Here is a 10,254-nt window from a genome sequence, read left to right as displayed (position 1 = left end):
CAAAATGGAATGTTGTATAATTATAATGACTAAGATAGGCTCCAGAGAAGAAATAATGAGGCAATTTACCTCCTTCCTTTCATTAGAGAAGTGAGGGAATAGTGTTAGGGAATGTCATACTGTCAGACGCCTATGATGTCAGTTAAATCATAGGATCATAGATTTAGAGCTGAAGGGACCTTAGAGGCCATCTAGTTCAAGCTCTATTTTGCAGATGAGGAAACTGAGGCACAGAGAAGTTGTGTCTTTCAACTAGTATTTGAGGTGAAATTTGAACTGAGGTCCTCTTGAACCATTACACTTCAAGATCTTTGAGGGCAAGGGCTGTCTTTTTGCATCCCCAGTGCTTAGCACAATGCCTGGCACATAGTAGGCACTTAATAAACATTTATTGACTGAGTGACTTCAAGACCAGTGTCTAATACAATATGCCATGCTGGGGAAAGGAAGGCAGGAAGGGAGGCAAGAGGGATGGGAAGGAAAGAAGGAAGGAAAGGAAGGAAGGAAGGAAGGAAGGAAGGAAGGAAGGAAGGAAGGAAGGAAGGGAGGAAGGAAGGGAGGAAGGAGGGGAGGAAGGGGGGAGGAAGGAAGGAAGGAAGGAAGGAAGGAAGGAAGGAAGGAAGGAAGGAAGGAAGGAGGGAAGGAAGGAGGGAAGGAAGGAGGGAGGAAGGAGGGAGGGAAGGAGGGAGGGAAGGAAGGAAGGAAGGAAGGAAGGAAGGAAGGAAGGAAGGAAGGAAGGAAGAAAGGAAGGAAGGAAGGAGGGAGGGAAGGAAGGAAGGAAGGAAGGAAGGCAGGAAGGCAGGCATTGGTCTTTAAAGTTAGAATTCCTGGGCTCATATTCTGGTTTTACCACTTGGTAGTGTCATAACATGTAAATCATTTCACCTTCCTGAGTTTTGGTTCCTCATCTGAAAATGGGGATAATAATACTACATAAGCTCACAAGCATTGCTGTGAGGAAAGTGCTTTGTAAACCTTAAAGCTCAACAGACATGGGAGCTCTTATTCTTGTTACCACGGAGCTACTGCCCTGTTAGGAGGTGGCCAATCACTCCCTAAATTATTGTTCCTTTGGTTAGAACTCCCGGAGTGACACATGCTGTATCCTTGTGAAGAAGGGCTGGGGCTATCACTATTTTTTTAGTTGGTTATCTGGAGGTTTTTCTGCTTCCCAAGTACACATTCCGGAACAGAGGCTTGCAGTTTTTGTAATGTGGAAAGGATGATGGGAATGAAATAATCTGTCATTAATCCAATAATAGCTCAGCTATAGGGAAAAAGTGTTGGCAGCTTCACCAACTGTGAATTCACATTTAGGGCTATTGAAAGCCCAAACAGAATTTTATTGGAGCACCACGCCTACTGATAAGGATGCTGTTGGCCCCATAGTAGTCTTACGGAGCTCCTAGGACCATCTCTGTAGCGTTGGCTCCAATCAGCCCTCACCACACCCACGCCCTTCCCAATGGCACAGCACCATAAACTTATTTTCTTATTTTGCTCCATTTCTAACACATTCTAGTTATCAGTAACCCCAGAAATTGGCCCCCAGAGACACCACAGAGAATCATAAAGCTGAAGAGATAGACATTAATCTGCAGAGAATGAGAGAAAAACATCATCACATAGCACAAGGGGTTCTGTTCCTTCCCGGTCCTTCTTCCTCCTCTCACGGAAATATAGGCAAGGCCATGGCTCCTGATGGCCTGGATCAACCCAACGTATTTCAAAGTCCAACTCAGACCTAAGAGAGGTCTATTCTTCACCCATTACATTTAGTTAGAGAGAAATCCTCAACGGCGGTCTGAATGAGAGAACAGTGAGTACACAGTGCACAGTAGGCACTGGCTGCCTTTCTGGCTACAGATTTAAGAGCAAGAAAAACACGGAAGCCACAGGGAGCACTTCAGAGCGTGTAGAGAGTTGCAGCTAACAAATATTAAAGCATTTAGTCTCTCTTCCTGGAGGTATCCAGTCCATCCCAGAAAAGTACAGAATTCTTCATTCTTTGCAGGAATTTAGTAGGCACAGCAATACCTCTAGAGGCCCCTTCCCTGCCTGGTCCTCAGTTTCCTCATCTTTAAAATAAGGGCATTGAACTAGATGGTTTCTGAAGGTTCCCATCCACCTCCACTCAGTCAATCATCTGGCATATGCCAAGCACCTTGGTGTGGGGTCTTCTGTGCATTAGATTTCTCTTCTTTTGAAGTAAATCATCACTGAGAAATCATCACCATTTCCCCCCTTACATTGCTGAGGAAAGAACACTGAATATATTATGGCCTGTGCATAAAAATATTATAAGAGCCCTTCTATGCCTTGCCAGTAAGGATGGACAATATTACTGGTGGGCCTGGACACCATGGTAAGCCACAGGTCAGTCACAGAAGTCTTTAGTGTGTAATGGGTGAGGGGCACACCTTGTGAATGAAAAGGGGCCCAGAAATCAGAAGCACAGGCTCTTTTCCCATGCACTAAAAGGGTTTGCAGAAAGTAGCTGTAACAAAGCATCAGCAAACACGAAACACCAACAGCTCTCGGGCTGAGCATTTAGGAGAAATGTTTGCGCGTCTAGAAAGCGTGTTCAAGGCTCCCAGGGGCATTCAGACTCTTGGTTTGTTGTGCCCTGCTGGCTGCTGCTCATTTCAGGAAAGTCTTGTAACGTGGAATCAGGGCAACAGCAAGGCACTCTTTCCTCTCATGGCTGATCCGGCCCTGGGCACGGTGGATGACTGGAAGTCTGGGCCAAAGGGAGCAAGTGCCAGCAGCTGCCGAGAGCCAAGGCAAAGGGCAGCTAGAACTCTCCCAGATCTAGCTCGGCGTTGGCACACCCCTGTGATCATTCCCCAGGGCTACTCTGCCACCTCATTCAATTAGGCTCCAGCCCTTCCATCTAGGTTCCCCCCCAACAAGATCCCAAAGGAGACAGAACAGGGGAACACAGAAATAGAATGTCAGAGTTAGAAAGAACCTTGGAGATCATCAAGTTCACCTGCTCTCATTTTACATATGAGGCAGGATTGGTAAAGGTGAGGAATGGGCCTGGTCCGTGGATACATCATCAGGCATCCTGGGGCAGCAAGGCCCAGGGAACGGGATCATAGACAGCACATGGGATGACACCCAGCACCATTACGAGCACTTTTCTATCCTGAGACATCAGGTTTTCCTCTCCATCCCCTGAAAGGTAAAAAGTAAATAACCAAATCCTCCACAAGGATTTCTGTGAGATCGTGGCCATCCACGTGTCCTTGTGTTTTTACATCCCCGTTACTGTGCTTGGATGGGTGTTGGTGTGTGTGTCTCCATGTCTGTGTGAATGTCTTGGTGGGTCTCTGTACATCTACGTGTGTATATGTGTATTCGTGTGTGTGCGTGTTTTCATAAGTGGAGTGTTAGCCTGAAGGCCAGACGCCCTCTGCATAGGCTATTTTCTCCCCATTGCCCCTCTGCTCACCATACCAGGAAGGCATATTTTTGGTCCAGCTGTGACCAATCACAGAAACAGCCCTTGTTTTGAGTCTGTTTCCACGTGGACTTCCTCCCCTGGTTTTGTGGCTCTGCCCCTGGCAGAGCCGCTCTGAGGCCACAGCCTCTAAGGGTCACAGTCACAAAGCCATCCTGACGGTATCCAGCCCCACAGCTGATCCTTTTGCCCAACACTGAGTCTGAAGAGAACTCCACTACAGAGCTGTTACCTGCGTGAGTTCTGTGTTGGGTGTGGATGGACTTTGGGGGCTGGTGGGCATTATGGGGAGTTCCACGCCTAGTCATGCGGGCCTGGGTACAGTTTCTGAAGTCTTGCAGGCAAATGCCACATCCTTGGCAATGCTCCGCACACGGTCAGACACCTGCAGCTCCCGGCGTAGGGAGGATGCACAGCAGAACTTACGAAAACAGGCCTTGAAGTTCTCATCCAGGAAAGCATAGAGGATGGGGTTCAGGCCACTGTTAGCGTAGCCCAGGACGATGCAGAAGTGCAGGACAGCCACCGCAGCTCTACTGGCCGGCTCGACTCCCTGGCTCTGAGCCAGGACAAATACCTGGATAGGGGTCCAGCACCCCACAAATACAGCCACTACCACTAGAACGAGCCGAGTGATGCGCCGCAGGTTGCGGTCCTTCTCCCTTGAGCCAGAGAGTACTCGGACACTGCGGAGCCGCCGGATCATGAGGCTATAGCAGGCTGAGATGATGAGGACAGGAATCACAAAAGAGAAGAGGAACACGCAGATCCCAAACACGGAGCGCCAATAATTCTCAGGGGTGGGGTACTCCAGCAGGCACTCAATCTCTATCAAGAAAAAGAAAACAAGCATGAGGACCAGCCAGCCACAGCTTCCCCACTGACCCCAGCACTGGGCCCATCACTTGAGGGAGGGTCCCAGTTGGAGCTGAGTCACTAGAACTTCCCCAGCCCTCCAAATATCCCCACTCTCATTCTAGGTCCTGTCTAAATCTCCACTCCACCACCACCACCATTATCTGTACAAGGTAGGTTATGTCTACCATCTCTCAAAGGGACATTGGGTCTGGCCACTTGCTCACAGAAGAATGAAGGAACTAGATGGGTCTGGCTTCCTCCATGTCATAAGATCATATAGAGTTGTAAGTGACCTTAGAAGTCATCTGGTCCACCTCCTCCATTCAACAGAAGAAGAAACTGAGACCCAGAGAGGTTAGATGGCTTTGGGGATCACAAATTTCAAACTGGAATGGATCCTAGAAGCCATCAAGTATAACCCCCTTTCATTTTGCAGACCAAAAAAAAACTGAGATACAGAAAGGCTAATTGATTTGCCCTGGGCTCTATGGGTACTGAATGTCTGAGGCAGGACTTGAACCCTTCCTACTCTAAGTCCAATGCCCCATCTATTATACCATGATGGCAGTAAGCAGTAGAGGTAAGATTCAAACCCAGGTTCTCTGACTATAAATTGAGCACAATTTGCACAGTGCCATACTTCCTCCTACAGTAGGAAAATGTATCTGGATGGGTATGATCAACTTCCTCTAAAGCAGAAATTCTTAACCTGGTTAGGGGTCCATTGTAATTAGATGAGAAAGAAACTACATCTTTATTTTTACTAACCTCTAACTGAAATTTAGCATTTCCTTCAAGTATTAATTTTTTTTAAAAAGCATTATTCTAAGAAAGGGTATATAGGCTTTACCAGACTGCCAACATATCCACGATACAAAAGAATGTTAAGAACCCCTGCTCTAGAGACATAAGGGGTCTAGTCTCTTTTCCCCAGAAGGATAGAGACTCTGCATGGGTCTGTCTTTTCCCCAGAGAAATGATAGGTCTAGGCATCCTCCCCCAGAGAAATGATGAATTTGCCCTCAAAGGGTTGATGGTCTGCCTACCACCACCTCATATATGCGCACTAACCATCATCATCATCCATCTGGGCTGAGCCCATGACTGTGACAGGAACACCAATGAGGGAAGCTAGGGCCCAGATGCCAACGTTGACAGCCTTGGCCTTGTTGGGTGTGCGGATGTCCAGGGCCCGGACTGGGTGGCAGATGGCAATGTAGCGGTCCACACTCATGGCAGTCAGGGTGAAAGTGCTGGTGAACATGTTGTAGTAGTCAATGGCAATGACCGTCTTGCACAGCGCATTTCCAAATGGCCAGTAGCCCAAGAAGACATCAGTGCCTTGGAAAGGCAGAGTCAACAGGACCAGGGCATCTGCCAGTGCCAAGTTAAAGATGTAAATATTTGTAGCTGTCTTCATCTTTGTGTGTCTGTGGTGGGAGCAGAAGAGAGACAGAGAAAGGGGGGAAAATTAAATTCATGAGAACAATCATTGGGCTTTTCAGATTCCCTTAGAGACACCAAGGGATTGTGCTAGGTGGAGGAGGGAGCGGATAACAACAGCCTCAGGGGCTGACCACTCAACCTGCCCCCAAAGAAAGGACCCAGCCAGTTCAGGGAACCCAGAAAATTCAGGCCTAAGCTTTCCCATTACAGTCAGTCCTCCAAAGTGAAGACTCCTGCACATGTATGTGATTCAGAGGGACATGCTCTGATGTTTGAAACCTGAGTAGATGACCAATTCTCCCCACCCCTCAACACTCCCTCTAGACCCTGACAATAATCCTGTAACTTCCGGAGACTTGAGCTTCCCAGGTCACTTGGGTGATTGGTGACACTTTCTACCTTGGCCCAGACTGGTCATCGCTGTTTGGTGATGGCAGCATTGGAGCTGATGATAGTGACGATGGTGATACAGGTGATGATTCAGGCGATGAAAATGATAGAGACGACGACGGTGATAGATGAATAAGAGTGTTAGAGGTCACAATCGTTTTAGATGGCAATATGATGGCGGCAGTGGCGGTGATGTCAGTGGTAGTAATGGCAGCTGTGGCAATGGTGGTAGCCATGGTGATGGCAGCAGGAATGTTGGTGATAGCATTGGGGGAGATGGAGATGGCAGTGAAGATGGTAGCCATGGTGATGGTAATGGCAAAGATAATCAGGGTAGTAATCCTGATGGGGGTGGGGCAGCGGGCAGTGAGGGATATCGACTGTGTGTCCTTTGCTACGTCAGCTTTACGCTCCTGGGCAGGTTGTCAGTATGCTTTCCTGGCCCTCTCAATTCACATGCGTCGATGTCTCTGGAGAGCTTTTCACCTGCCTTGTCTATTTAAATTCAGGATGTAGGTTTGGGGTTTTTTCCCATCCCAATACTGAAGGAGGATGAAAAAGATAAAAATAGCAGCCTTAGTCTCTACTAAAATGCTTTCCCAGGAGGGCTCCAGGCTGGCCTGTCCAAATGATGTCGTCAGGGAAGGACATCTAGGACAGGTGGGGTCCACACTGGCGGTTGTAAAGCATAGTTGCATTGGAGCATTGGATTTGGAGTCACAGGACATGGGTTCAAATTTCAGCTCTACCATTGTGACATCAGACAGGTCACTTTGCCTCTTGGGCTTTAGCTTCCTTTTCTATGAAATAATGATATGTGACCCTTCTAGCTCTAAAACTATCTGTGTTCTAATAATCAATCTGGACTAGACTCAGCATTGTGCAAGATTTCAGAGATCATGTAGTTAATCTAACCACAAGTTAGAGACTAGAATGAATCCCAGGCACCTGATCCACTGTACCACACTGCTTGTCATCATCATCAGTCATCACAACTCCCACTTCTGTAGTACTTTTACAGTTAAGATACTTTCCCTACCAACTACTGTTATCCTCATTTTATATATTACTTACTTACATGTTACATATTACTTATTCACCTATGGCTGAATAAGGGTGAGTGCCCTGACCAAGATAAATATAACTAGTGTTGGAGGTAGGATTTGAACTCAGGTCTGACTCTATAGGTCTAACACTCTTTGATACATCCCTTTTGTTTGCACCTATGGTACTGCACCAAAGGTTCCAAGATGCCTTCTTGAGGAAGGCAAGACAGTAATGTCAGCTCTCAAATTATCTATGCCTTCTGTCCCTCCAACAACCTAATCTCCTCAGTCCTGCCTGTACATTTTTGCTCACATTGTCCTCCTCACAAAAAAAAAAGATGACCTCTCCTCTATCCTTTCTATAATCTACCCTATCCTATCCATCCTTCAGGGCCTAAATCAAAGCACAGCTCACTAAGCAATACACACTGTGGCCCTGTTTCCTGTGTATCCATGTTGTCTTCCTAGCCAGACCGACTTCCATGAGTGTGTGTGTGTGTGTGTGTGTATTATATATGTATATATAAAATATATGTGAATGTACCCTATTACCTATCTCATCTACAATGGGAAGCATAGGGCTGGGCACATATGTGGGCTCAATAAATCTGTGTTGAATTAAACTGTCTTGATGAAAAATTAGAGATGGGCCAGAGGAGAAATGAGAACGGGGGGGGGGGAGTTGGGGGGGGGGAGGGAGGAGGAGAAGCATCCATGACCCAAGCTCTAGAGTTCCCCAACACTGGGCTCCAGGGTCTGGCCTTAGAGGCACCATCCATTTCCACTGTGTGATGGAGCATGGCTGGCCCTAGACATGAGGCTGACATGAGAGTTAGAAAATCCCCCTCCCTCCCCACCAGGGCAGTGATCCCTCTAACTAGGCAGGCCTCAAGTGGCTCAGGACTTGCTGAAGCCTAAACCCCACAGGCATGCCTTCCAGTCAGGCCCTCAGACAGTGTCCTGCCCCGTCAGGGATCGCAGTGACCAGTTTTCTCAGAGGACCTCAGATACAGACCTCCTTTCTCATTCTGTTCCTAAGTCAAGTACCAGAGACTTGGGTCACAGCTTTTTCTCCTTCTCCCCAGGGGGTCAACAGAGCAGATTATACCAAAGATACATATTGGTCCCTAGAGCTCTAGAGCCCTACCCATTCATCACTTGCAATTGCCACTAAGAGTAGCAGGAAACTGGTGATAGCCATAGCCTCCCTATATCTGCAGCTGTCCAGATCAGCAGGGTACTAGGAGGTGTCAAAGCAAGGACAGAGGCACATCTGATTATGACATGTTAAGGAGGACCCAGAACCCACCTACCTGATGATGACATACATGACAAGGCAGTTCCCCAGCAGACCTCCTATGAACACAGCCAGGTAGACCACCACAATGGTGACCCTGAGGCCAATGGGCAGAAAGATGTCCTGGGTCACATTGATCCAGTGAGGAGGCACTCCGCTTCCATTTGGGAAGGAGAAGTTGTTGAACAGCCGGTTTCCATAGAAATCCTCCCAGAATGAGGCCAGGAAGAGGGGTTCCATGGTGCTCTCTCCACTCACTTGCCCCACACTGGCTCTGAGAAACCAAGGAAAGAGAGAAATGTGACTAGCGCCAGAGCTTCGCCTGCAAACTACCTCTCCGAGCCCCACCCCCCCAACAGACACACTCCTTCCTCACTTTTCTACCAGGCTGCCTAACGACAGTGAGACAGGTAACATGCTTACACACACACACACACACACACACACACACACACACACACTGACAGGCATGTGTGGACACAGATACATACAGAGGGACACTTGGCTACAACCCTGACAGACACGCCGGCACTGGAGAGACATACACAGAAATGCACGCACAGTAACTGCTCATTGGGAAGGATTCTAGCCTACTGTAGCCACTGCTGGGAATGTACCCCTCCTGAGACCCCCACCCATGCTTTCCTATCGTCCTGAAGTTCCCCCCCCGCCCACTCTGCACACAGAGAGAAGAAAGCCCGATCCTGTTTGTCCCTAGTGCCTGAGGACACACTAAGAACATCTCCGAGCTACCCCCACACCGCGGCCAAGCCCCGATCCTGCGACACCCAGAGCCACCCAGCCGCCCGGCTGCCCCCAACTTCTCACCCTGGGAGCAAACCCCCAGTGGGCTCAGAAACGCCCTTCCCCCAGAACAGGTAAATGTAAGTCGAGAGCCAAAGCCCAAAACAAAAAAATAAAATAAAATAAAAAAGCTGAAGGTGGGGGGCGGGGAAGGGAAGACAGCTTTAGGAAAGGATGGGGAACGAATGGCAGGCAGGCAAAAGGAATGGGGAGCAGGAGGGGATGGGGTCCGGAGGTAGGGCTGGGGGAAGATTGTCCCGCCTGGGGAAGGCTTCCCCCTCCCCCGCAGCCAGAGCTTTCTCCCACCCGGCTGGGCCAATTCCCGGCGTTGCCGCTCTGCAGACGTCTCAGAGAGCTCCTAGCCAACTGCACCCGTGGAGAAGAGAGGAAAGGAGGGGAGAGGAAGAGAGGAGTGGAGAAGAGGGGAGGGGAGAGAAGAAAGGAGAGGAAAGGAGCAGAAGGGGAAGGGAAGGGACAGGCGCAGGAGGTTTGCGGGAGAACAGGATCAGGAGGAGGAGGGGCAATTCGGGCAGGTTCGGGGAAGGGGAGAAGGGAGAGGCGGGACTGGAGGTGTCTGAGCCTAGGTTTTTACTAACTCTGAGTGCACCTAACAGACGCACACGCACTCGCTCAGACACACACACACACACACACACACACACACACACACACACACACACACACACACTGATGTAAGTCGAACACACAAACATCCACCCTTGGCCAGGTCCCTACAGAGGTCCTAGATGGAAGCCTATTTTCCTAGGATTATCCAACCAGACACTAATTAGCATCCAGATAGAAAGGAGAATGTGACCCAAAATGAGATAGGGGAGAGGAGATATCATTGTAACCATTTTACAATCTACGTGAATGTGCCTATGTGTGTGAACATACATCTCTGTCAGTGAGCGAGCCTGCGTGTGTCTACAGGTCTTTTGTGCCTT

General features: G+C 48.7%; 1 protein-coding gene across 1 annotated transcript; it reads right to left on the bottom strand.

Annotated features, from left to right (window-relative positions):
* Positions 1-584: 584 nt before the first annotated feature.
* Positions 585-9,196, bottom strand: OPRL1 (opioid related nociceptin receptor 1). The gene is made up of 3 exons (XM_020981673.2): positions 8,520-9,196; positions 5,396-5,754; positions 585-4,294 (listed from the first exon to the last, which is right to left on the bottom strand). Exons 1-3 carry the CDS (start codon positions 8,741-8,743, stop codon positions 3,771-3,773), a joined length of 1,107 nt encoding a protein of 368 aa, XP_020837332.1. The 5' UTR covers positions 8,744-9,196; the 3' UTR covers positions 585-3,770.
* Between the last annotated feature and the right edge of the window lie 1,058 nt (positions 9,197-10,254).

The sequence above is a fragment of the Phascolarctos cinereus genome, unplaced genomic scaffold (assembly GCF_003287225.1).
Source record: "Phascolarctos cinereus isolate Bilbo 61053 unplaced genomic scaffold, phaCin_HiC Scaffold_2;HRSCAF=192, whole genome shotgun sequence".
Classification (NCBI taxonomy): domain Eukaryota; kingdom Metazoa; phylum Chordata; class Mammalia; order Diprotodontia; family Phascolarctidae; genus Phascolarctos; species Phascolarctos cinereus.
Note: the sequence above shows the minus strand (reverse complement) of the source record. Positions and strands in the feature narration are given on the sequence as shown.